The 25,014-nt window shown below is 39.9% G+C and overlaps 9 protein-coding genes across 9 annotated transcripts; 4 read left to right on the top strand and 5 right to left on the bottom strand.

The window, feature by feature from the left end:
* The first annotated feature begins 266 nt into the window (after positions 1-266).
* On the top strand, positions 267-693 carry LOC6725366. The gene is made up of 2 exons (XM_002106347.4): positions 267-362; positions 429-693. The coding sequence occupies exons 1-2, from the start codon at positions 315-317 to the stop codon at positions 561-563; spliced, it is 183 nt and encodes a 60-aa protein (XP_002106383.1). The 5' UTR covers positions 267-314; the 3' UTR covers positions 564-693.
* A 499-nt stretch (positions 694-1,192) lies between these two features.
* LOC6725365 (probable helicase DDB_G0274399) lies at positions 1,193-2,079 on the top strand. The gene has a single exon (XM_002106346.4). The coding sequence runs from the start codon at positions 1,237-1,239 to the stop codon at positions 1,447-1,449; it is 213 nt and encodes a 70-aa protein (XP_002106382.4). The 5' UTR covers positions 1,193-1,236; the 3' UTR covers positions 1,450-2,079.
* A 2,322-nt stretch (positions 2,080-4,401) lies between these two features.
* Positions 4,402-7,484, bottom strand: LOC6725364 (sodium-coupled monocarboxylate transporter 1). Its single transcript, XM_002106345.4, has 5 exons — positions 7,102-7,484; positions 6,119-6,278; positions 5,995-6,060; positions 4,841-5,931; positions 4,402-4,770 (listed from the first exon to the last, which is right to left on the bottom strand). Exons 1-5 carry the CDS (start codon positions 7,338-7,340, stop codon positions 4,521-4,523), a joined length of 1,806 nt encoding a protein of 601 aa, XP_002106381.1. The 5' UTR covers positions 7,341-7,484; the 3' UTR covers positions 4,402-4,520.
* An 879-nt stretch (positions 7,485-8,363) lies between these two features.
* LOC6725363 lies at positions 8,364-8,803 on the bottom strand. The gene is made up of 2 exons (XM_002106344.4): positions 8,588-8,803; positions 8,364-8,528 (listed from the first exon to the last, which is right to left on the bottom strand). Exons 1-2 carry the CDS (start codon positions 8,751-8,753, stop codon positions 8,479-8,481), a joined length of 216 nt encoding a protein of 71 aa, XP_002106380.1. The 5' UTR covers positions 8,754-8,803; the 3' UTR covers positions 8,364-8,478.
* A 2,811-nt stretch (positions 8,804-11,614) lies between these two features.
* On the bottom strand, positions 11,615-12,098 carry LOC27207449. Its single transcript, XM_016183126.3, has 2 exons — positions 11,990-12,098; positions 11,615-11,935 (listed from the first exon to the last, which is right to left on the bottom strand). Exons 1-2 carry the CDS (start codon positions 12,059-12,061, stop codon positions 11,747-11,749), a joined length of 261 nt encoding a protein of 86 aa, XP_016038418.1. The 5' UTR covers positions 12,062-12,098; the 3' UTR covers positions 11,615-11,746.
* A 556-nt stretch (positions 12,099-12,654) lies between these two features.
* LOC27207747 lies at positions 12,655-13,330 on the bottom strand. Its single transcript, XM_016183423.3, has 3 exons — positions 13,208-13,330; positions 13,060-13,149; positions 12,655-12,989 (listed from the first exon to the last, which is right to left on the bottom strand). Exons 1-3 carry the CDS (start codon positions 13,277-13,279, stop codon positions 12,792-12,794), a joined length of 360 nt encoding a protein of 119 aa, XP_016038417.1. The 5' UTR covers positions 13,280-13,330; the 3' UTR covers positions 12,655-12,791.
* A 681-nt stretch (positions 13,331-14,011) lies between these two features.
* LOC6725362 lies at positions 14,012-14,677 on the top strand. Its single transcript, XM_002106343.4, has 2 exons — positions 14,012-14,169; positions 14,230-14,677. Exons 1-2 carry the CDS (start codon positions 14,110-14,112, stop codon positions 14,437-14,439), a joined length of 270 nt encoding a protein of 89 aa, XP_002106379.1. The 5' UTR covers positions 14,012-14,109; the 3' UTR covers positions 14,440-14,677.
* A 3,329-nt stretch (positions 14,678-18,006) lies between these two features.
* LOC6725361 (mitochondrial import inner membrane translocase subunit TIM14) lies at positions 18,007-18,713 on the bottom strand. Its single transcript, XM_002106342.3, has 2 exons — positions 18,378-18,713; positions 18,007-18,318 (listed from the first exon to the last, which is right to left on the bottom strand). The coding sequence occupies exons 1-2, from the start codon at positions 18,570-18,572 to the stop codon at positions 18,157-18,159; spliced, it is 357 nt and encodes a 118-aa protein (XP_002106378.1). The 5' UTR covers positions 18,573-18,713; the 3' UTR covers positions 18,007-18,156.
* A 4,049-nt stretch (positions 18,714-22,762) lies between these two features.
* LOC27209233 (protein phosphatase PTC7 homolog) lies at positions 22,763-24,420 on the top strand. The gene has a single exon (XM_016184696.3). It carries the CDS (start codon positions 22,896-22,898, stop codon positions 24,018-24,020), a length of 1,125 nt encoding a protein of 374 aa, XP_016038416.1. The 5' UTR covers positions 22,763-22,895; the 3' UTR covers positions 24,021-24,420.
* The last annotated feature ends 594 nt before the right edge of the window (positions 24,421-25,014 follow it).

Below are 25,014 nucleotides of genomic sequence, written 5' to 3'. Positions count from 1 at the left end.
CAATAAAATGCTATTCGCATTGGAATAAGCTATATAACCTCGACCTAGACCCAAAGAATTGAGTACATTTGAACTGCAACCGATACACAGTTGTATGATCGAAAACGAGAGAGCTCCAGTGCACATGATAATTGCAGACGAGTTGAAATAATGTTATTACAAAATCAACACCTCAATTAGATATTTAATGTGACATACCAATTACGTAAGCAATTACAGATGTACTCTTTATATATTTGTTTGAAATCGTATAAACAATTGGGGGCCCATAAAAGCGAGGTTTTCGAGGCCAATGTCAACCATTCCACATCAAGATGCGTTTCTGTCTACTGTTCTTTTTGGCCCTGAGCTGCTGTCTGCTGGTAACTTAAATGGCCGATAACATTACAGATTGCGGATATTCGAAATATTCGTGCATTTTATTCTAGCAATTCTCCGTGGCTGGAGTGAATTTGGTGCGCGGACTGGAGGCTGCCGGTCATCATCGCAACTCCACAGGCTCACCACCACCGCGTGGTGCTCCTCCACCACCTCGGACCACCACCGCCAGCTCTTCGGGTTAAATGGATTGAACACAAAACATGAGAAAACTGGCAAAATTTCCATTGACGGACCATTTAAATGAAACCTACCATTATGTAATCCTTTAGCTTCAAAAAATATAGAAAAACGATTCCAGCAAAAAAAAAAATAGTTCCAGTGTTTTAAACCACAGTTTTAGTAAATATTCTATTTGGTGTATTTATTAACTTTTTTCTTCGTAATTGGCAATATATCAATCTTATCTCGCTTAAAGATACTGAAATGAAAGCATTGAAATATAAAATTCTACATTTTGCACAATTTGCAATATTTATTATCTAAAATCTCTTCGCTTTTGTGAGACTTTCATTATTGATATCTAATGTCTATGACCATTTAACCGGACTTCCCGCCGCGAAGCGATTAAAATCGGCATTAATTTGACAAAAGTTCAACGACAAAAAATGACATTAAAGCTATCTGATGTTGGAGAGAAAATACGGTATACATATATAGGCTGGGCCATACCACATCGCCCATGGTAAGAGGTGAGGCTGCAATTTGTGATCGTATTTGTTGATACAACATATCCAATTGTCCGTCGTCATTGTGGCCAATTGAATGGAGCTGCAAGAAAAGCGAACTATAAAAATGAATGGAACCGCCGTGGAACACGATCAGTTGTTTGGGGGACTTCTCGGACCGAGGATCACGATGAGGCAATCCATAAAGTATATATTCGCACTGTTGTTTGCCCTGGAGTGTTTGAGCCTTGGCGACACGGCTCCCATCGGTGAGCATCCGGATCATGCCGGATGTATACGGATAACAATCATCAAGCGACCATTGGCAACCACCACCACGACAACAACAACAACTACAACCACAACAACCACCACAACCAGAGCCACAACCATGGCTGGTTAAAAAGGAATATACTACATTCAACACAAACAATTTGTAGAAATGCACTTAGCCTTCTGCTCAACAACTATAGTGATCAACGGTTAAGAATAGTTTCGAAATTTAATAATCTCTGGTTTATCAGGATATAACAGCATATAACCATTTCTGCCGTGTTAAATCAAATTGCCTAATATCCAATTAGTTTCTTGAATACGGCAATTTTTTCGAAATTCTACCTTTATCGCATGGTAATCTTCAATTTATACTGTTGAAAACGTTGTAAGGCCCATTCCTTCCACTTTTCAAAGGGAAAAGGCATTCGAAATCATTGCATACTTTGCGGCAGACACTCGAAATGCAATTTCAGCCACGCCCACTCCCCAAGGTGATGTAAAATGGGCTAAAAAGGCTGTGAAAGGCCACCGCACAATGCACAAACGAAGCTGCCGAATATAATTAAATATTTTATCGCATAAAAGTGCCAAAAATGAAACGACAACAAGAAAATAAGCAGCCGGCATGCGTTTTTCCATCTGGCTCCTCTGACCATTGTGCTTTGTGTACACTACAAAAAAAAATGTTTTTTATAAATAATATTCCGTATATTGCAATTTCAAATCACAGTATTCAAATAAACTTAATTGAATAATCCCTAGCAGCATCAAAAATAGTTTTAGCCTTAAGTGATTTAAACTGATGGTAGTTGACATGGAAACTAGATTACAGTATGTCCAAAGTATTTTGATGGAACATTTTTTTCAGTGCTTTTGGCTATGTGTGTGGTGCACAGGTAGAGACCACCCCTTCTTTCCACTGGACCTTCCCTTGTAACCCCTTTTGGAGCTCTTCTAATTCTGTAAGCTGACATTGTTTTGGCAGGGAAAAGATTGAGGGAAACTCGAAGGGGAAGGGGATTGCTGGAGGAACACATGTTCCCCGCAAACAATAAACCCGCAGCTCGGCGTCCCTCTTTTTCGACCACTGCATTTCTTGGGTCTCTTTTAGATGAAATCTTTTGGTCAACAACAACATCAGCGGGCCATTGTTCTCGCCTTCCATTTTGTAGTGGCTGCTTTTTTCGACAATTTCCATATGAATTTTAATTATAATTTTTCTATGCTCATTTTCATGAAAACAATCAAAAATGACTTTTGTGCCGCTTGCCCTCTCCTCCCACCAAAAAGAAACGAATGTTGGTTGTGGGGTTAAGGAGCTTGAGGTGGGCCCGTTGCAAATTGTCACTAGCATTTATATGGCCACCAGGCATCTGAAAATTAGGAAACGGAACTACATACGCGAAGGCTTTGTTTTTCGAAAATTATTGCATAGGAAAAAGTCAAATAGTGTATATACCCTAATTATAGTTGAAAATTATAACATATACTAATATTAATAAATTATTGCTGACAGTCAGTCCTTAAGGCGAAAAACTGTTTGAGATATTAAACTTAATATATATAATTTATTTATATATATAATATATAAAATATAATGGTTTATTTTAACACATTTTTGTACAAGTTAATGTTTAGAATCTTAACATATGGTTTGATTTCAAACGATATGACATTACTCACAACCAAAGGGTAATGAGTGGGAGATTGGGATGAGGAGCAAGCAAATTATATTTGAGCATAAAAAGTAACACAAAAGCAACACGGCGACATAAACAAGTTAACAGAGCGAGGAGTTGTTGGCTTTTGTAGTTGGCAGTTTGGCACGTTAGCGCAGCCAGCTTCCGTTTCCTGCCGTGGCCAAAAAACAATCCACCCATATGACAACTGTCGCTGTGCCCCCTTCGCCTGGCCCCTGACCCCTAACCCCTTAACCCCTTAGCCCCTAGCCCCATAACCCTTAACCCCTGTCACTGGCCATGCATACAGCATAGTTTTTGAATATGCCGCGAGGTGGCGCACCTGTGTCATCTACGCTTTTGTCCAGATTTTCCAAAAACAAAAAAAAAAACTAAAAACCCACACAGCCCGGAAACTGACATTATGCATTCTGATGATATTTTCGCCGCCGTCTCTTCTTTGTGGAAAATTATTTTTGTAGTCGGCTAATTAAGAGACAAAAAACATGGGAGTGTGTTGTACCTGTATATGGCAACATGGCATATGTCGTCTTCATCATCGATAAAAGTTTTGGAGCAAGTAAGTAGATGAAGGAGTTGCACAGACTGAGGCAAAAACTAATTTCGCAAACATTTGTCAGCTCATTAACAATTCAATTTGCTGCATAAACGACCTAAACATACAAATAAAGATGGGGGGTTTTGTGACCCCAACGAAATAGTTGGGCCCACTCGGATGCAGACTGACCGACCACACATGAAAAGCAGTAAATATTCAATTAACGGCACAGGGTAAAACTAATGTGAAAACGGAACCCTTTGGGTTAGCCACACCCCTTGTTGGGCGCCCCACCCCCACCCACTTGACCTTGGCCAGACAGAGTTCACTGCCCAATCACTTGTGCCTGGCACTTGAAAGCGGAACGGAACCCTTACTTGAAACAGGGGTTCTCTAGTTCTGGTCATTTTAATAGCCGCTCGCTCGTAGAGTATTAGGGTATACTAAATTCGTTGATAAGTACGATAATATAAGTAAACATTTAGAAGAAAGCGTTTTCGATCCTGAAAAACTTATATATTCTTGATTAGATGGGTGTGTGGTGCAGGGTCTCCGCCGGGTGCCAGTTCTTCTTCAGCGAATAAAAAAGAGTATAGAAATCTTCGACTTTGTAAGCAGCATTTTGTTACCCGTACTTTTTTCTTGTTTGTGATTTTCCGTCTATTTGGGCAGCCGGCGTTTTGATTTGTCGGGTCAGGTTATATGTACCCACACCCGCTCCTTTCTGCACTTGCCCATTTTTCGAAACCTGGGCCATAACTGCGGGCATTTTTCTAATTACAGAGAAAGCAGCACAGGAAACTGCTTTGAACCCATTTCGCACAGGACACAGGAGCCCAAATAATTATGAATTGTGTTTTATTTTAAATATTTGCTAAGCTACCGAAAGGAACTTTGCCAGGATGATGCCGGTCAGCCTTCTCCTTCCTCCTTCCCCTTGTACCGCCATCCAAATCCCCTTCACGTTTTCGTCTCCTGTTTGTTACTGGACTTTTGACCAGGATCTGGTATCTTTGATCGGCGATGGCGACGTCGCTCTAACCAGCGTCTCACAAATGGTGTGAGCAGACGTGTGTCCACTCCATCCAAATCCGTCTCCCGGAGCAGGAGACTTGTGACCAGTGCCACTACAACCGTCACCAGGGCTCCAAAAAGCGTGAAATAGAGATACGATATGCGATACAGCTGGAAAGGAGCACTTTGACCGGAACTGCACAAAATAAAATAAAAGGGGTTTAAGGAAACGAAATTTACCGATTATATTGTAGATAAATGCTTACCTGATGGCACCATCTAGTGCCAGGCTGGCAAACTCCCGTGGTTCTCCTGCGAATGTATAATTGCAGCCCATCGTTGAATATGGTTTCCTCTTATAGACGAGATCGCCGGTGACCAGATCCCGCTGGGCACTTACGCACATCCAGGCCATAACAATAAGTGAACTGAATCCACCGAGCAAAGCTCCCTTTGAATTAACCCATGGCAACATAACTCCGGCGGTAAATATACCCAAGAGTGGTCCATTTGCCACCGACGAAAGAGTGATGGTCAGTTGCAGAACGGCACCTAATTTTTCAACGGCAAACACGAGAGCTACGAATATAATGCCAAATACAACGACCACACTGCGCATCACAAAAGCTGTTTGTCCCTCGGTCAGTGGACTCTTTCTAAAGGTCTTTACAAAATCTTCCAGAACGACTGCAGATAGAGAGTTCAACCCTGTCGATAACGAAGACAATGCCGCACTGAAAACACCGGCTACAAATACTCCTGGTAGACCCGGATATGAGCCCAAAGTGTCCATTACCAAAAGTGGCAAAAGTTGATCGTTTCTCTGGGCCAATTTTGTTTCCAAAGGATCACATTGAGAATAGGTGGCATAGATCAAAAGTCCCGTGTAGCCGCAAATCATCAAAAAGGCCAAAACACCAGCGATAAAAGTCCATATTGCAATCCGTGCATCTCGAAGCGTGGGTAGCGATAAATATCTCTGGATCATATTTTGACTAATTGCATTTGACTTCAGCCAATGAGCTACACCGCCCAAAACCAGGGAATAAAAGGTATACCGCTCACTTAGATCCGCACTAAAATTGGGTACTTCCAATCGAGCAGTTTCTTGGGCTTTCTGCCACACAACTCCAGGTCCGCCGATATCCAGTGTTCCCTTGATCAAAACCAAAGCCATCGCACCAAACATGATCAGCGTTTGGATGACATCCGTCCACACCACCGCCTTCAAACCTCCAATGCAAGTATAGAAAATGCAAACCACACACACAATGGGCGTCACTATATGGATGTTCACTCCAGTGGCCTGATTGAATGCTATAGCCGGTACATAAATCACAATTGGAAGCCAAAGTAGCTTGGAAGGAAAAAGAAAAGCAAATTATAAAAGAGAGTCTAGCTATAATTGAGATTAACTCACCGAAGCCACAATGAACATGACAGATCCGAAAAGCCTTAAACTTCTGTTATAGCGCTGTTCCAAATACTGAAATAAAAGCCTCCATTTCAAATTGATTCGTAATTCAAACAATATACAAGCTTACCTTATAGGTGGATATCAAATTGAGTTCGTGGAAGACCGGCAGGAAGAAATAGTACATGCAGAAGCCCATTAAAACCAGTGATCCCATAATATACATGTACTGAGCTCCATAAAGATAAACCTCTGTGGGTGTACCCAAAAGTGTAATTCCAGATATAAAGCTGAAAAACCAAATTTGATTTTAGTAAAGACATCAAAACTTAAGCCTAATTAAATGGAATTTCTTCCTGGGTAGAGTCGCCTTGACCTTCGACAAAGGCCTTACACCGATCATCCATCATCTGTAAGAGATCAAAGTGCGTTTTATACAATTCAATTAGCACCAATGTCGTCGTAATTCTCTGGTGTCCAAGTCAAGTTGCCATACATTCTTAGTTGCCACTTGGAGATCGGGTATTTGGGGTTCGGGGAAGTGGAAGTGGAAGTGGACTCTCGCAGTCGTAGTCACCAATTGACCGTCGCCAATTTGAATGCCCTGCATATGCGGGTAGCTCGAATTGCCCGCGAACGTGGAAGCCAATTATTAATTATGAAACATTTTGATTTGGTGCGTTGATAGGAGCGAGCTGTACAAGTATGCTAAAAATAAGCGACCGACTATAACGGGTCGAAAACTGGAGCAAACTACGACCTACACTATGTCGGCTTTTTTTCCTGTATGGCTGTATGAATCTTCAGACAAGCTCTCTAGTTGAGGACCAACGGGGTTTTCCGCGGTACTTTGATTAATTCTATCTTATCTCTGGCACATTAAGCACTTAATAGTGAGAAGAGAATGGGGCTTTCCATCTCGACTTTATAATATACTTAGGAAGTGGCCATAGTTGAAAATATTGTGTTTAATTAAGTTGGCTTGTGTCAAGTTGTTTATAGTTTCCTTAAACGTTTTTATCAGATTTATTTTGGTATAATAGTTTGTGAAAATGAGTGTAGTAAAAGTAATCGGTTTAATGATTTATCGTGGAGTTCTAAGCTATTCCTCACCTGGATATCAGTGACATGGTGATGGGAAAGATCTTCATCTGCCTGCCTCCAACCAAATACGAGGCAGCACTATTCGCCGCCTCCTCTGAGCCATTGGCCTTTTGTTTCCTGGACTCTCGGCGCAGTTGCAGGCAGAAATATATGCCGATTACGGCACAGATGGCCAACATCAGGCAAAAGACCAAATAATCCAGCCATCCAAAGCTCTGCAGGCTGGCTCTCAGCTCCTCCACGTGCATTTTCCCGGCACTTCACTTGTTCACTCAAAAAAAAAAAGAGAGAAAAAAGGAGAAAAACTAAGAGAACCGCAGCGATCGCACCGCTCGGAGGCACGCATCAGAGGTGACTGGTGGGTTATGGTTCGGATTTCAGATCCCAGATTCCAGATCACAGTGAGATGGAAGTGCAATTGTGCTGTTGCCACACAGCGAAAACCACCACCACCACCGACTATTATTGTTTTATATTTTTATTAATGATATTATGACATACACACACTCAACTGACGGCGAGATCGTCGTCACTTTTCGCGTGCCAGCTGCGATGGCGACTAAAACTTTGCCTGGATCTGGAGCAACAGCTGACTGGCCAGCTGATTCTTCCGTAGAAGCACCACCCCTTGCCTCCATGCCACCATGTACAACCACCCACCTCAAAGACCCGCAAAGCCACCAGTCCAAACACCCACCCACCCAGTGGGCTAATTGAGTCAGTGGTTGCAGTATAGCAAATTGAGTCGCCAGCGGGGCACTTAAGCCAACGCGTTGTCTTTGCCTTGGAGAATGCACAGATCGAGGGACTTAGAAGTCAAATTGGTTACACTTAAAAATAACTTACATTATTCCCCATTAAAAAATATGCAGAAATTACAACTAAAGCTATCAACACTTTTCGGTTGTTTTTTCAAAGATATTTTATAGATCATTTAAATCTCTTAAATAATTGATTGTAACTTCGCAAATAGACCTACTTTGAATATTTCCAAGTGTAGGAGGAATGGGGTGCGACTGTGTAAATTAACTTGATTAGATTTAGTCGGCAATTTGTGACCGCCCCTCCTGCGTCGCACTCCAATTTTCTATAAATGCGATCGGCACTTGGATTGCGGCCTCTCGGATTTGCTTATGTAAACTGCGGGTGTCAAACGAAGCAAAGACAATGAGATTTGGAACTATCAAGGGGAATTTCTTTTCGCCGGTGTACCTAAAAATACACAGAAAATAATACGATTTTGGAAGAAAAAATGTACGCATGTACGCTTAAGTTGTGACTAATATTTTATTACCCAAAAGAAAAAAAAAAGTATTGCAAAATATTAAACTGCAGAACTGCTAAATACGATTTAGTAGACCGAGCTGACTGATTTTTGGCCAAAAATTAAGCATGAAGTTCTTCAGGCCAAACATTATTAGCACCGGGTCTAAAGCCTGCAAATAAAAGAAATACAATGAATAATTCATTTGATAATGTATGGATATTAACGTACCGGGAGTAGCTCCACTCATGGCCAGGATCGAACTGGTCAGCTCCTTGATGGAACGTTCCATTTCACCAAATTTGGCCAAATCATCGGCCGAGGGAGCCGCCAAGCAATTCTGGCCCATAAATAGGATACAAGTCAGGGCCAGAAAAATAACAATATTGTATTCCATTGCGTTGATGGTGAACGAAGAGCTGTGCTATGGATGTTTCAGAACTTGGAACTTTTATAGACCCGCTCTAATCAAAATAAAATATCACGGTCGATTACAGAACATAAAATGCTTTGCTCGTTATGGCTCAATACTTGTCAAATGACCCATAACTAAACCCGATTTATATCTCACATTTAATTTTTTAAAAGCAAGCGGTATTTAAACTGTATGTTGTATAAAAATAGAAAATAATTACTGGTAGAAAGCTAATATTTCGTATAATTTTCAAACAACATTTTTTCAACTAAAAAATCGGATCCAAAATGCAGATGCCTTGAGCTGCAGTTTTACGTTTTCAGTTTTCAGCTTCAGCTGTGGCAAAAAACGTCTGCACTTTAGCGGTAATCGAAGCATAAAATGAGCAGCAAGTGCCACTACACACACAGCTGGAGACACACTCACACAAATGCGCCGGCTCACGCATACACACACACAGAAACACACAGGTGAATCAGAATCAAAAATTGTATGCGTTTTGCACCTTGAAAATGCGTTGCAGTGGGTACCCAGTGAATTTTTATTCACGCCACTCTTCAAATGAATACTGCAAATACTCTGAATGCGCTACATTTTCTATGTTGGCTTCATCAACGCTTCAAACATTTCTAAATAGGGTATTAACAAAAATTCCTTGGGGATGTCGGATTGACCAATGAAATAAATAATAATGTTAAGAGTAATTTTTACTGCGTAAAAACAGCTATAACTTGAACTAGAAAATATTAATTTTTAATTATTATAAAGTTTTTATTCAATTCGTCTTTTACTCTTTAATTTGAATGGGTGTGTATTGCCTTATATATCTTTCTTGTTATTTTTTATCCTTTTTGATTTCGCTGGCTGATTTTCTCCTGCATTTCTTGTTTATTTGTGTATTTTTTTGCTCTACAGCGTCAACGGCAAATTAATTAATTCCAGTGGAGCGATTTTTCAAGAAAAAGCCCTTTTCGCACACATGTACGTACATATACTCGTATATTTATATATCCGTCCCCACTTTTGGTGGGCCACTCAAAACCGTTTCGCAGGTGTTGTAATATTATTTGGAATTATGTTGGAATTTCTTGTTTTCTTTGCTCCCCGTTTGCGAGTGTTTTTTTTTTTTTTTTGCCCCTGTGCTCGGAAAATGCCATGAAAATTATTTGCTTTTTAATTTTGTTTCAAGTTGCATATGTCTCTCTGCACGTGTGTGTGTGTGTTCGTTGTTTATAGCTAACTTTACAGTTGAGAAAGCATTTGTTAAGTGGTTTTAATTAGTTGCCCCTAAATTCCCGCACCTGATTTTTCCTAAGCCTCATTTTGCCGTCCTTGTAATTTCATATCCTTCTGCCGAATTCCATAGTGTAAAATAATAATAATAATACCATTAATACCAATACCATTTATGAAGAATAATACTTTTGTTATCGAACTCCATTTGAAAAGAGCTCCTTACAAAAACAGTACCAACGTATTTTCGTATTATGCCACTGCAGCAATTAGATTTGAAACCACACCCTGTCGCAATGACACTCTACATATGCAAATGTCCACCCCCGGCGCAACGCCTCCATAAAAATCCTACCCCCTTTTTAGCGAGCCACTGTCATTCACACTTCGGTCATCATCAGTGGGAATGGCATGTAATGGGTGCTGCCATTTACAATATTTATCAAGTGCGCGGAACACACCCAAAAACTGGGATAGCGATTAGCTGGTGGAACTGAAAATGGAAAGTGGAACTCAGGGAGCAGGACTCATATATTATGGGCTTTGGCATCGTCATCGTCATCGGGCCTATGCGTGGCCCCTAATTACATCGCATTGTCATAACAAAATTGAGCGCATTTGACACGCAATTGCCCCACAGTTGGTGATGTACTGAGAGAAAAATATACTACGCAACTCAGACAATCATTACGTATATGGAAACTTGAATTGTGCCAATTGAGTTTCTAAATATGATGTATATGGTAAATTAAATTAATTGAAATTAACTTATTTTTTGAGACCCTGCGTAATCGATTTATGTGTGATTTTTCTAACAGTTTTCTTCACGATGACATGTGAGAAATGCCACCGAGGTCCGCAGTCAGTACTCGAAAGTCAGGAGTCAGGGGTCAGGGGTCAAAAGTCGGAGGGACTGTTGCATCAGCCCAACTAGATAAGAATTAATTGTTCAATGGCACGCATTGCACTAAATATTTGAATATATACACCCGTTAGTTGGCTCTTCCCGTTAATCGGATAAAATTCATAATTATTGTTATTACTGTCATTTTTCTAATGACCCGACCGCGCACCCAAATTGCGTGTACTTTTCTATTAAGATGAGCTATCAAACGCACTTTTCCGACTGCGCTTGACTTGTTTGTTTTATTTTCGGCTCTTTAGCCTTTGGCTTTGACCAGAAATCCCCGATTCGGTGGCCTAATGTAACCATCCCCCGGATCTTCGATGGCCACGCAACGCACGCGTAAATTATGTAATTAAAATTCCGCACCTTAATTCGGGCAATTTATTACACGAGCTTTTGACTAATTGGATAACGATCTTTAACTATGTCCACTAAATACGGGGCACAGTGTGTAATAAGTTGATGTTGGAAAAAATGGAGGGCGCTGATGTGCTTATGAGTTCATAACCGATTGCATTCGCCGATAGAGCTCGCAATTAATTGAATTTTTACCGAAAGACTTCTGGAAGGTGTGTGGAATCCAGCGGAGTGATTAAGTAGACGGAAATGTTTGGCTTTGGTGGATGAATGAAGAATTTGACTAATAAATCACTGATTAATTAGGTGGGCGGCTTTATCAAGCAAATAATTTTTGATTCTCCACTTTGATTTGCAATGTTCGGAAGTTTTTATTTTCAGAAATTGGCATGCCAGGGTGCAAAAACTAAGGATTATTAGATATAATAGGGAGCGAGACTGATAATTAACATTATCCATGCACCAGGTCAGACAAAACTTAAAATGGTGGAGTCAAAGAACGGGTTAGGCCTCCTTCTGTTGTAGTTCCTGTGATGGTTGAATTTCCAGGTGTTGCAGGTGAAGTCGAGTTTCCCGATCCATCTGATCCTCCATTATTATTTTTGTCACAAAAAATAAAATTAGGGAAATATTTGCAGAAAATATCCGGTGGCGGTGGAACGAAAAACTGAAAAATATCAATTATATTATAGAATTAAAAAAGTGATCTTTGGGTTATTACAGCTGATGTTGGCGTTTGTGAACTGAAGAAGAAAGCCAAAAAGAGGCCAAGAACGACTAAGGAAATCTTCATTTTGCCTCGAAAAAATTTCAACTGATTCTCTAACTTCCAAACGTCGGCTTTTATGGACAAGAATTTCTTTACTTGTGCTGTTAAATTTTCTGGCGATAAGAACTTAACTAAAGTCGTGTCTCAATACTAATCGTGAGACGTAAGTCAACTATCTTAATGGAAAAGTTTTGCCTGTAATTCGCCTACGAATGGTTTAAGATAAAAAAACATTTTACTTCTTTCTTGCTTCATCTAAAGTAGTTAAGTATTTTATAGTAGTTTATATAATACCGCCTTACAAAAACAGAAATATTAATACATTAATATTATACTATTTCTGAAGTCAGTTGCTCAAACACAAAGTTTGCATTTCACTTTAACTTTTTCTTAAGATCCCTAACGTGCGATTTTAGTGTTTGGAAATGTTTTGAAAGTTATTTACAACAACCTTATAATATTCTTAAAAGAAACCATTTATCGTTTTTTATGCCTAGGAACTTCAAATAAATATTACTTAAAGCTTTAGTTTATTTCATTTATTCTAGCCCATTTAGTACAGTTTACAGTTCTTGCAAGTATGCTTTTCTTTGTTTATTTAATAAAAAAACATTGAATATGTTGCAATGCTTGGGTAATTTATTTAACGGCTGGCATGCCAAAGTGCAAACAGAATATGGTTTTCAGTAAAATCTTATAATTCAATATCCTTTCCAGTACAATTTTCCAGTTGTTTTCCGAAACAGATTTTTGTTTAACGCGTCAGATCAGAAAGCTTCAAAGTTCGGGTGGCGTCTGCAGTTGAATTTCCGCTTGAAATCGTAGCATTCTGATCATTTGAGACAATCGTCGAAAAATCGCAGACTTTGCAAATTTCAGCAAAAAATGGTATTGCACACAAGATCTGACTTTGCGACTGGATCGTCTGAATAAATTTCTCGTTGCTGACACCCTAAACGTTAGAGGTTGTTGTATAATTTAAATAATAATAATTTAATATTAATATAAACATGTTATCTTACGTAAGACAAGCCGGTGCACAAGAATATGTTCGCAAAGAAGTTGATTTCGCAGTACTTTATGGTTTGATTATAAACTGCTTGGATATCACACTAGTGAAAATACAATTTTAGTAAAGGATATGATTTGATAGTTATTTAAAGATCTTACTGCTGCGGTTGGCGATTGCTGGGTGCAGATAAATGCCACAAAAAGTCCTAGAATTGCAATGGTAATTTTCATCTTGGCGTAACTGTTAATAGAAACTGAGCTAAGAGAGCTCGAAAAAAAGGTATTTATAGGCAAAATACTACATCCTTAAGATATAAAATTCCTGAAAATAAAAGAAGAAATTAAGTCGTGGACTTAATATAAATCGTGTTACAGATACCTTTAGACTTGAAGTTGTTAAACAGACTCACGTTCTAAAGTGGCACACTTGAGTGGGTATATCATATAACTATAACTATTTTAGCTTAAACAGTAAACAAATTAAAGTAAATATTCAATATTTGGCTGCCATATTCTAGCGATTAATCCAATTCAGTCCCCAATGGTCATAATTTACAGCCAAACATGACAACTGACACTTTTTGCGCTCCATACATCGCAAACAAATTGCACATCGTGTTACCTTTTTTGTTTTGTTTTTCAACCGCGTTCTGGTCAATAATTCGCAAAGCCATTGATGGAAATTAAAACACAAATCAAATGGCAACAGCGGTAGTGGCATAAAAAAGCAATTTCCATTATTAAAGCGGGCAATTGAATGAGTCAACAGAGCCGACAGGTGAATCGTAAAGGTGAGAAGTGGGCGGAGGGTATGACGCCGTGGGCTAAAAATAAACCCTATATACTGTACACCACATACTATATAGTGTTAGGCAGGGTCAACGGAGCTTTTTCGGTATGCGGCACACGTGGGGCCCCGATTATAATGCCTTTCAGCCGATTTGCTGGGCTCAATCCGCTACTGAATTCCGATTTCAGTTCGCATTCGTCGTTCAACGTAAAATGTTCTGCGAGGCGTTTTAACTCCGGCCTTTATTTCTGACGATTTTTCTATTCCGGTCATGGCTTTTCTTTTTAAACTACTTACCCTCTTGGCAGTGGCCACCATTTTTATCCAAATGGTAAGTGGTAAATCAATATAAGGGTGTTTTTTTTTTAAGTTAACATCTTATTTTGTGCAGACACTTGCACTGGAGTTTATGGATGAAGACTTCCTGGCCAACGATGATGGTCATCACTTGGACGAAGAGTCCGCTGAAGTGCCTGGAATTTTGACTGGTTATACCAGAGATACGATCGCTCACTTTAATCCTCGCAAAGTAGATGGGGGATTTCGACAATTGTGGGAACGTGTTCCTCTCCAAAAAGTCGATGATATTAAGCGAAGATAGGAACACTTACTCATTCCTTATACTCGATACTCCAAATGATTACGTACAATGTGAATAATATTTAAAAAATACCATTTTCATCTACTTTTTTTTTGAATATGCTATTTATGATATTATGAAAAGCTTAAGAAAACATTAAACATGTCAACTAATATTTATTATATACATTTTAATCGATCTAGGTGGTTGGAATGCTTGAAGCCTATATTAAAAGAACATTAATCCAAATCAATATTAAAAAATCTATATATTTATAAATATATTTCTACGTAATGAAAATGAGTTTTTGACTACTATAGAAATATTACAAGACACCATAAATGTGGTAAAAGAGCAATTCCTTCGAGGATTTTTGGGTCAAACCTTTTTGCTTCGGGCCCGAGGGCTAAACCGACTTACCACCAATAACCCACCCACGGTTGTGGTTATCCCCACCAAACCAAAGCAACCTTCTGCCCAAGTAGTTCTTAGAAAAGTAATAAAAAAAAAACGTGGAAAAAGCGGCCCTCCTAGGAAAAACTTTTTTATTTGCATTTTGTTTTAAGCAATGGAAGGAGACAGAAAAAAGTGAGACCAACTCTGTTTCTGTTTCGGGTGTTTTTTATCCATTTTTTTCTTTTGCTGGTTGTTTCGTCTTTGTTTTGTAGAAAAATGCACAAGTTTTATGGTAGCATAAAAGTTTTTGTGGGGAAAACTTTGCACTTGTCTTGCCGAAAGGGTTTTACAATGATGCGCTATATGCGACACGCCCCCGAACTGTCCAAGTGGGCGTGTCGAGCACTTAATATTTCTGGCATATCATTAGGCGAACACAATATCCACGAAAACTGATTCGGGATGGGTGCTCTATAAACTTTTTTCGCTCTCTTGGGCCAGAATGTGACACTCAGTCAGTCAGTTAAACATCGCGGTTACTTAACCCCAGAAAGCAACTTTCGGCTGACCACTCTGAATGACTAGCATGCATTATCATTAAAATAAATTATTAGAGTCCAGTGTGGCCACAAACTAAAACGCATTTTGCACGTTTTGTGTGCGAGAATTTTTTACACGATTTTTACAACTTTTTTTGCGGTTCCGCTAAGTACACAAAAGCATTCTGTCTACAAAGAGGGGGCAACGGAAGAGGGGATATGGATGTGTATGGGGTGGTAGAAGATAAAAAGTCAAGTTGAATGCGTTTAGAGTTAGGATGTAGCATTTAGTTAACCCGCAAGACGCACACAAGAAATAACTTTGCATACTTTTAGGCAGCAGCAGCTCATGTTAAATACTAATGCAGGAAATGGGCCCTTCCACCATCGCCATCAAAAAAGACAATGAAAACGGGGTGGAAAGTGCGCTGAAAGCCACGTAATTTCTCAAGTAACCTAACCACGTAAAGCATAAAATATTTGCCTTTGAGTCGGGGTCCAAAGTATGTCCAAGAAGTTGCCCAGTTGCCGCAAAAACAAGTTGCAAGCCGCTCATTTGAATACCCGGCTACGAACTCGGACATGCAAACAACTTTGACCACGCATTTGTTGGAAGCTGTAGATGCAAATGTTAAACAAAATGCTGGCAGGTCGAACCTAATAATACTCTTGAAGATGATAACCATACATTCTTGTAGACTTTAGTGCATTATGGATATTATCATAGTTACATAGTTTGCCTTATATTTTCTACTACCTTTAAAAACGTAATACTTCCAATAGTTTGGAACGCTATTAGCCAGTTTTATTAGGTTAACAGTCTTTAGATAGGTGAATCTTGTCTATAGAATTAATATAGATGTCCTACAGATTGATGAATACAGAATAATAAGTGCGTGAAGTACTATTCATTTTATGTTGCAAAATTTGTCCCGAAAGTAGTGGCACCCCCTGAACAAGCATTATAAATAGGCAAAAGGAGCTGGACGAAGGTGACGATGCCAAGTCAGAGACAGAAGAGCAACATTCTCGGCAGGAGTCAGCCAGTTGACTGGCCACATGCTTCATGCTGCCAGGCACATGCAATTTGTAAGCCAAAGCGCATAATTTACAACAGGGGGAGCCCCGTCTTCTAGGTCTTGAGACACAGTTAGAAACTGAAACCCATACCCATACTCAAACCGTAAAAACCGTATCCAGTGCCCCGTTTGCCGTCTTGGCCAATGAAGTGCCGGTTGCGGCCAGTTCATCTTGGGTACCCCAAGGAGAACCATTCGAAGTTTTGACCCAAGGAGGCAACTAACACCGATTGTGGTTGCCCTCAAGAAAAACAGTGCTTAGGTTGGCAAAAGAGCTATAATTAATAGTCTAGAATAACACAAATATTTGCTTAGTTTACCTAACGCCAATATCTGATTTGAATTGTATACTACATCGCTTATACTTAAAACTAAGCGAATTCTGATCGTGTAGAGAAGAAAGATACATGTAATATCAATTTCAAATTAAAAGACTTAAAAACTCGTTATATGCAGATATTTGTTTAAATGAATAGCTTACTCCTAAACATTTTCAAAACTATCTGGAAATGTAAGTCTCGGAATCGCACTCATTTGCATGCCAGTGAATTGTCCCCTGTCACAGGACTACTTACCAAGAGCTATCTACCGACTTAGTTTTTGAGTTTATTCTTTTTCGGGGGATCCTTCGACCCTCGTGTTTCGGTACAGCGAAAACTCTCGAAAATAAGAGGGCAGGATTCGCGTGGGCTTAAGTGTTCTGGCCGAAAGGAGTGGCGAGTCAAGTGGCCACGGTCATAAAAAGACAGTGGAAGTGGTAGTACGAGTAAGCGGTGTCCGCAAGAAAATAACTTGTAGCAAATTAAGTTTGTTAGTAATTAGAACACCACTAAGGACACCTGAGCGCCGGTTGAATTTATACTCGTGCCCGGGCCAAAAGGCAGGACAACACACAACAATTAAACTTGCCGCCTCTAATTCCACCTCCTTTTTCGGTTGCCGACTTGAGTCCTTCGCTCCTTTCTCAGGTAAAGGTAAAGTAACAAAAGTTCCACCAAGTCCAACCCTGCCTTGTCGAAAATTCCTCAACTCGAAAGTTGCCAACTTTGATGTAGCAAGAAGACTGGAAAAGGAGATGCATTTTTTAGAGGCGGGGAGAGCAACCGTCAAGTGCATGCCTGGACATTGGCCAGTTGCCCCGTGCGCATTAACCCATTAGTAACCAGAAGTCAGAAATGTCAACGTTTGTTTACCCATCAGTGTTCCTAAGAAACAATATTATCTATATTATAAAGTCTAGTCTACAACAAAAGTTGAATTACAAATCCCAATAATGTTATAAATAGATTCGTGGACAATAATTTAGCAGATACAAGGGGTTAACCCTGCAGAGCCCGCCCTCGCACACTCAACGAGCCATGTGGCCAAGTGGCAAAAGTTTGGCAGCTTAAGGAGCAGCAGAAAGCAGTTCAGTTGACCCAAGTACACAACGCTTCCCAAGCGAACAGGTACTTTGTGGCGTGCGTGGGACAGGAAAAAGGATCGGAAAAGTAGCAGGCGGAGCTCGGAGAACAGGACATTAGCAGCAGTCTTTCATAGGTATACATACCACATACTTAGAAATGTTTACACACTTAGATGAAGCAAATAATACTCGTTGCTTAATAATTTAATAACCTGCCATGATGGGAATGATTTACATTTAATTTAGACCAACTGCCCACACTTTGTTGAACTTCAATTCCTGCCACCTAATCTTTCGATTTCTATCTGAACCGATTTCTTTAGTCCAACAGCCCATTCTTGGGCTTGTGGATTTTTCCCGCCAGATATGGTGAGCCGTTTCGATCCGGATCTTTAGCCAGCATGGAACGTCGGATCCATAGAGCTTTAGGACTAGTCTTAGTACCCAGCATTTTAGATGCTTCACGGTGTGTCATCCGTTTCTGATGACATAATTATGTTAAGAAAATGAATTTGTTTGAACAAAAGGTGCAGCCATTACCTGAAAACATCCGCTATAAAAGCGTTCGGTTCCCAGATTTCCAAAACATAACCTCAGCTGACCAATCGTCTTGGTGCTGTTGGGCGATCTGTAGACCTGGACGGCAACGCAGCAGGTGGTCACGCCCATTGCCACAACCGTGCCCGCCAGAGGTAGATAGTCACTAAAAGTCGGAGAGACTTTACTGGCTTGCATTTTGACTCTGTATAGTTTTCGCCCGAATCGAAGAGAATATTTATGGTATGAAAAATTTTAAAAAGAATATTCAAGGTATTGTAAATGTTATGCTTGACGTTAAAATCGGATGTTCATTGAGCATTTTTATTCAAACAAAAACTAACGAGCCTATCCAAGCCGTAAAACTTAAATTTAAACTTTTCTAAGTAGACCAATCCAAATGGGCTCTTTAAAGTTTTAAGGGGCCAATCAATTTAAGCCTTCTTTAACTTAAAGTCTCCATAACACAGACAAAAGGCTGAAGCCTGGTCGCACTTTCACTTTATTAACACCAAATTAATTTTGTCTCGAAACAAACACCCAAGTATATGTACACACATACGTATAGTTTATATATATTTGTATGTAGAATTCAAAAACCCCCAAACTAATGTTACACACATGAATACATTTCTCGTGCACAGTTGAGTGCAGCGATTGAATTTTAAACAAGAACGAGAAATGCCGGCAATCAAGTCAAGTCAAGTCAAGAAGGAAAATGAACTTGGAAAGGAAACTCCAAGGCGACGGGTGCTATAATCAATATGCAGCAGTCAATAAGAAGGAGCAACAATTACACAGGACCTGGGGAATAGATGGGAATTAAGGCTGGGGGCCTGGAAGGGGTGGTGGTTCGGGCTTGCCCCATAGTTTTGCAATGTGCCTCGGTTAAATGATGTGTAATCGTCTTATGTGCACTCGAATGCCTTTTGGCTTCTAATATGGCTGGGCATCAAGGACCCAGGACAACAGGACTTCAACACACACACACAAGCTCACACAGGATAGCAGGACAGCAGGACAACTGAGGACAAAGGCTGGACCCAAGGACCCAAGATCCCCACACGCCCACACACACAAAAGAAAACTTTGCCATAGGCTGACCTCAAAATGCACAACGACACAAACTTTAATTTACAATCAATTCAGGCGTGAATAATAAACCACAAGAAACCAAACAGAGAGTTTTCCCCGAGACGAAGTGAAAGTGTTGCCGTTGCCCTTTGTCCTCTCGAAAATTTAGTTACAACACACAACACCAAAAGTTTGCCAAGTTTTCGAGGCAAACAAACAAAACTCTGGAGTAGCAACTCACTCGTACCCCAATGAATTTACCCAAAAACCGCAACACTTCCGCATTTCGAGCATCTACTCCTGGACAGGAAATTCCGCCCAAGTGCTCCTCCTCGGCCATCAATATTGTTTTCCTATTAAATTGATCATTGGTCAGTCAACAATTGCGGCGAGCTCCTTTGTCCACTTGACCATCACACCCCATTCATTGTCTGGCATTTTCAAAGCACTGACGAAAATTCGGGAACATTTATTTCTTTTGTTTGTTGAGCAGTGTTACGAAGAGAGAATTTCGAAGATCGATCGAACTTTTACCGTTTTCCTTGCGTGAGGTGTGGCGCTCTCCCACATTCTCTCTTTCACCTCCTTTCAGTTTTCATTTTCGCGAGCGTGAGTAAGGTGCGCAGTTGTTTGACAAAAACGGAAATAATCGAAATTTCGCGTGTTTTCGGCTTTTAAATTGTTTAAAACGCAATGAACATTAAGATTAAATGTGATCGCACAACTGCGTAGTGAATTCGGTAACAAATTTAAAGTTTAAATGGTATATTTCGCATATTTTTCGTGAGTGACGCTTCTTTTCGCATGGCAGCAAACCTTGCAATGCATGAACCGTTACTTTTCTTTTGTGCGCGTGCTTCGTAAGTGCGCACTTGTTCGATCTCTGTGCATTTGTTGTTTTAACCTAACGGTTAAAAGATAAATTGTTAATTTGTATACACATGTATATGTGTATATGTAGTGAACGTTTACTATTTCGTATTCTTTGGGCCAGAAACTCTCGTTGCACAGGAAATGCAGATCAAAAATTCCTTTTGTGTTAAATATTAGTGGCAAACTGGCGGCAATGATATTAAATTGCGGACGAATCGAGAATGTGGGGTCCCCAAGTGGGTAAACAAAAACAATTGCCTGTAATATAAATAATCGAAATTCCGCGTGTTTTCGGCTATAAAATTGTTAAAAACGAAAAAAAAATTTAAATTAAATGTGATCGAACAACTGCGTAGTGAATTCGGTAACTAATTTCAAGTTTAAATATTTTTCCATATTTTTCGTGAGTGACTTCTTCTTTTCGCATGGCAGCAAACCTTGCAATGAAGGAACCGTTACTTTTCTTTTGTGCGCGTGTTTCGTAAGTGCGCGTGATTCGTAAGTGCGCGTGTTTCGATCTCTGTGGATTTGTTGTTTTAACCTAACCTATTTTTACATAACGGTAAGTTAACTTCATATTATATTTACATATGTACACGAAATGTTGCATTTTTAAATTGGGAATTTCACAGAAAATTAATCATAAATAAAGATTAATTATTAATTGGTATACACTTAAATATGTATATATTTAGTGCGCTTACTTTTTTTTACTGTAAGCCAGAAACTCTTGTTGCACAGGAAATACAGAAATGCAGATCCAAAAATCCTTTTGTGTCAGATATTTGTGGCAAACCGGCAACGACAATCAATTGCGAACGAATCGAGAATGTGGGGTCCTCAAGTGGGTAAACAAAAACAGTTGCCTACTTACCGGCATCAGGACACCAGACATCAGGATATCAGGACATCGAGTGAAGCAGTCAATCAGTCAGTTCCTGGTTCGCTGATCTGTGAGCCTGTGATTCCTGCGTGTCCTGAGGGTCCTAAGAGTTGCTCTACGAGTATTTGCCTCAACACCCACTGGAAATTAAATTCATTAGTCAACTTCCGGCTGGTAAATCTGGTATATGGGAAAACGAGAGTGAGAATAGTATGTGTTGCCATCTGCTGGCTGCTGTCAATTCAGACGGATTTGAAGTCAACTCAATTTGAAATCAATAGTGTGTGAATAATCCTTTCACACCGACACACCGACACACATGGTTGGTGTGCATCTAATATTCCCATTCTCCAAGCCCCAGTGGAAAAGCCACGTTTTTGGGGACTGGGAGTAAAATGCATCTGGTGCTGGGATTGTCTAGTCTGGATGGTTGGATAAATGGCTGGATGGATGGCTGACTAACTGACTAACTGGATGCTGGGCACTTGAAAACGTTTTTGCATTGATTGCACTTCATATCAGCCATCCAATCCAGTCGGTGATTCGTTCACTCATTCATTCATTCACTCGTTCAAGCAGGCCGTTTATTCATGCCACTCGCATATGTTGCATCGCCATTTTTTGGGTTGGAGCAATCCCAAACCCAAACTGAAACCGAAAACACGAACCCAAGTAGACATGGCAACCAAAAAAGGCAAGCCATTAAGCGATGACGACGATGAATGTATTTAAGCAATTCAATGGTATTTCAAAAACAGCACACAGTACAAAAAAATTTCAAAAAAGGAAGAACAATTTTTCAATTAAATAATTAATATTAATTAGAAAAGTATTGTTGCATCATAAAAAGTGGATGAACTAATTTATAATGTTATGTAAATAGTGTACCCATATAATACTTTACATAGAACAACTACTTAAAAAAATCATACGAGGATTTATAAATATAAAAATTAATTAAAATGAATACACATTTTTTTGAGTGCAGCGCCACCTGCACCACCCACATCGCAGCTGCCCCACTTCATCCCAGTCGAGTGGCAAGCAATGAGCTATGCATGCAATTCAAGTGCCACATCTGCAAGTGCAACTGGAAATGCAACTGCAATTGCAGTGACTGCCTTCCGATTCCCAGACAACAACCAAAAAAGTGCGCAGTCCACGGGGAAGCCCCAAAAATTTCGGTTGGTTTGATGGGGCTTGCAGATCGAGGGGCATTCCAGCTTCCATTCCCATGTGGCACCACTTGGTATCTGTTTGTGTCCGTAATTGTGCATAATTGAGTTGAGCCCTCCATTTTCAGAGGTATCTTTGTGGCACGGGCAAATGGTATAGAGGAATAAAGGCGGGTGGGCAAAGTGCTTCATATCCAAAATGTTCCAAAATGATTATAGGCAGTTTAAATTCACTAAGTATTTAAATAGGTGGAATTCGATTGGATAAGCAAAATGGTTGACATTATGAAGAAATACATAACAAAATAAAGGTTTATATAACAATACACTATGTTGGGTGGAATCTTAAACAACTTATACATTTTAGATGGCGTTGATTCAGTCCAAATATATGTCAGATTGATGTGACACACCTTCAATTTAGTTTTTTTTTCTGGCATTCGTTTGAATAGCACACAATCGCGGAGATTTCGTATTACATATACACATACTTTTGTATAAGGAAAAGCGCAGACTATGGATGTCGAAACAAGTCTGGATATCGAAGGAACTCTCCGAACGATTCAGCAAGCCATCATCAGTTGCTGCGAGCAACTGCTTGAAATAGCCATGATTTTAACCAATAAAGGTGGCCAGATATTGCGCCGTTTGAGGGGAGCATCAGTCCCGGAGCCCTTCCAAAATAGTCAAAATATCGGTGATGGTTCAATGTCTGAAAATCCTTATCAAAGGCTCAATCCCATGATAGATGCACAATATACAATATTAGGATCCGAAAACTTGGTTGGCGAGGGTGACTACTTGCGGCTGGAGAATAATATCAACAATCAACTTCCGCGTCTTGTGAGCGTGACTTGCGGCTTTGCCAAGGATCACATAAGATATCCGGAATATGATCGTGGAAAGTTTGGTGAGGATGCCTGGTTCATGTCCTCCAGTCCACAGGCGTATATAATGGGCGTGGCCGATGGAGTGGGCGGTTGGCGAAATTATGGCGTTGATCCCGGAAAATTCAGTATGTCCCTTATGCGATCCTGTGAACGAATATCACATGCTCCCGATTTTGAGCCGAAAAGACCGGAAATACTGCTGGAACGAGCCTATTGTGATCTCCTAGACCAAAAGTGTTCCATTGTTGGCAGCTGTACAGCATGTATTTTATCTCTTAATCGAGATAATAACACCTTATATGCAGCAAATATTGGAGACAGTGGTTTTTTGGTGGTGCGATCTGGTAAGGTGGTTTGCCGGTCCCAGGAACAGCAGCATCAATTTAACACCCCTTATCAATTGGCATCGCCGCCTCCGGGATATGAATTCCATGTACTATCGGATGGACCCGAATCGGCGGATACCATTAAATTCCCGATGCAACAGGGCGACGTCATTCTGCTGGCCACCGATGGGGTCTACGATAATGTACTTGAAAGCGTTCTCGTGGAGGTTCTTACGGAAATGTCTGGCATATCGAATTCCGTTCAGCTTCAAATGGCCGCCAATACTGTGGCTTTAATGGCCCGTACTTTGAGCTTCAATCGGAATCACGACTCTCCATTTAGTCAAAATGCCCGGAAACTCAACATCGATGCATGGGGTGGAAAACCGGATGACATTACGGTCCTATTGGCCAGTGTCGTCTAGAATAGCCACCCGGAGAATCAAATAGGGAAACAAAGGAAGATCGGATATCCAAGGCTATATACAATCATTGAACGGCCTCTTCCAAGCAAATTTTACTGACGAAAACCCACAATTGTTTGTAGCAGCTATTCGGAGAAGTTGGCGCAAAAAAACTTACAGAAATAATCACTGGTAGTAGATAATTTATCATTTAAAACTACTTTTTTTCATTTCTGGCATCACAAACCAATTTTTTTGTACCTCTTTTCGTTTCAAGCTCGGCCTACAACTATGCCATTTAACGAACAAAATTGTTAAGGTGTAATAAAATTTTTGTTTTATCATCCAAAAATAAAAATAAAAAAAATAATATCTCCAAAATAAAGTGGTCAATAAACTATGAACAAGTTGAGAAACAAAATCTGTGCAAAATGTCAAGTAAATGTCGTGGCCCTGATAAACTTAATCAAATTTTTACCATCTCCGTGCACTGCTTGCACCGATGTCCTTTTTGCTTCCTTTTTTGGTCCTGCCAATGTGTGACGTGACATACGATATTTGAGTTTGGAGTTTTGTGGCTTTTAACTTGATTTTTTTTTACCTCTTAACCCCCGCTTTTGTGTCTGCCATCTATGAGGTGTTAATGCTTTGTAAAGTTTGTAGAAAAAAAAAAACAAAAAAAAAAAGAAGCCAAAGTTGAAGAATTCCGAGCGTGAGTTTGGGGATGGGACACAAAAACCTTGCCATCAAACAATAAAAAAAAAAACAGCAAAAAATAAAAGAGAAAAGAAATTCCAAACCACAAAGCATTTTTATGAGTTTCGTTGTGTGTGTGAGTAATTCTGTCTCTCACATTTCTGTAACTCTGTCTCTTTCTTTTGGAATCACGACTGCACTTTTTTATTTTAAGTGGCTTTTTACTTAGTACGGCCACAACTTCGGATTAACTTTGGGAAAAAACTTACTACGTTGGAAGAGTGGCGAAGAAGAATTTGAAGTTATTGGAAGGTTGATC

This window comes from Drosophila simulans, chromosome X (assembly GCF_016746395.2).
Source record: "Drosophila simulans strain w501 chromosome X, Prin_Dsim_3.1, whole genome shotgun sequence".
Taxonomy (NCBI): domain Eukaryota; kingdom Metazoa; phylum Arthropoda; class Insecta; order Diptera; family Drosophilidae; genus Drosophila; species Drosophila simulans.
The sequence above is the reverse complement of the archived record's forward strand: the minus strand, read 5'-3'. Positions and strand labels throughout refer to the sequence as shown.

What these genes read in the sequence shown, in the direction of transcription:
- LOC6725366 (XM_002106347.4), top strand. Translation starts at nt 315, where the DNA reads ATGCGTTTCTGTCTACTGTTCTTTTTGGCCCTGAGCTGCTGTCTGCTG. An exon ending in CCCTGAGCTGCTGTCTGCTG is followed by an intron (nt 363 to 428) that starts GTAACTTAAATG and finishes ATTTTATTCTAG; the next exon opens with CAATTCTCCGTGGCTGGAGT.
- LOC6725365 (XM_002106346.4), top strand. Translation starts at nt 1,237, where the DNA reads ATGAGGCAATCCATAAAGTATATATTCGCACTGTTGTTTGCCCTGGAG.
- LOC6725364 (XM_002106345.4), bottom strand. Translation starts at nt 7,340, where the DNA reads ATGCACGTGGAGGAGCTGAGAGCCAGCCTGCAGAGCTTTGGATGGCTG. An exon ending in ATTTGATATCCACCTATAAG is followed by an intron (nt 6,061 to 6,118) that starts GTAAGCTTGTAT and finishes CTTTTATTTCAG; the next exon opens with TATTTGGAACAGCGCTATAA. An exon ending in TCATGTTCATTGTGGCTTCG is followed by an intron (nt 5,932 to 5,994) that starts GTGAGTTAATCT and finishes TTTCCTTCCAAG; the next exon opens with CTACTTTGGCTTCCAATTGT.
- LOC6725363 (XM_002106344.4), bottom strand. Translation starts at nt 8,753, where the DNA reads ATGGAATACAATATTGTTATTTTTCTGGCCCTGACTTGTATCCTATTT. An exon ending in CATGAGTGGAGCTACTCCCG is followed by an intron (nt 8,529 to 8,587) that starts GTACGTTAATAT and finishes TTTTATTTGCAG; the next exon opens with GCTTTAGACCCGGTGCTAAT.
- LOC27207449 (XM_016183126.3), bottom strand. Translation starts at nt 12,061, where the DNA reads ATGAAGATTTCCTTAGTCGTTCTTGGCCTCTTTTTGGCTTTCTTCTTC. An exon ending in CACAAACGCCAACATCAGCT is followed by an intron (nt 11,936 to 11,989) that starts GTAATAACCCAA and finishes GATATTTTTCAG; the next exon opens with TTTTTCGTTCCACCGCCACC.
- LOC27207747 (XM_016183423.3), bottom strand. Translation starts at nt 13,279, where the DNA reads ATGAAAATTACCATTGCAATTCTAGGACTTTTTGTGGCATTTATCTGC. An exon ending in AGCAATCGCCAACCGCAGCA is followed by an intron (nt 13,150 to 13,207) that starts GTAAGATCTTTA and finishes TATTTTCACTAG; the next exon opens with TGTGATATCCAAGCAGTTTA. An exon ending in TGTGCACCGGCTTGTCTTAC is followed by an intron (nt 12,990 to 13,059) that starts GTAAGATAACAT and finishes TCTAACGTTTAG; the next exon opens with GGTGTCAGCAACGAGAAATT.
- LOC6725362 (XM_002106343.4), top strand. Translation starts at nt 14,110, where the DNA reads ATGGCTTTTCTTTTTAAACTACTTACCCTCTTGGCAGTGGCCACCATT. An exon ending in CCACCATTTTTATCCAAATG is followed by an intron (nt 14,170 to 14,229) that starts GTAAGTGGTAAA and finishes TATTTTGTGCAG; the next exon opens with ACACTTGCACTGGAGTTTAT.
- LOC6725361 (XM_002106342.3), bottom strand. Translation starts at nt 18,572, where the DNA reads ATGCAAGCCAGTAAAGTCTCTCCGACTTTTAGTGACTATCTACCTCTG. An exon ending in TTTATAGCGGATGTTTTCAG is followed by an intron (nt 18,319 to 18,377) that starts GTAATGGCTGCA and finishes TTATGTCATCAG; the next exon opens with AAACGGATGACACACCGTGA.
- LOC27209233 (XM_016184696.3), top strand. Translation starts at nt 22,896, where the DNA reads ATGGATGTCGAAACAAGTCTGGATATCGAAGGAACTCTCCGAACGATT.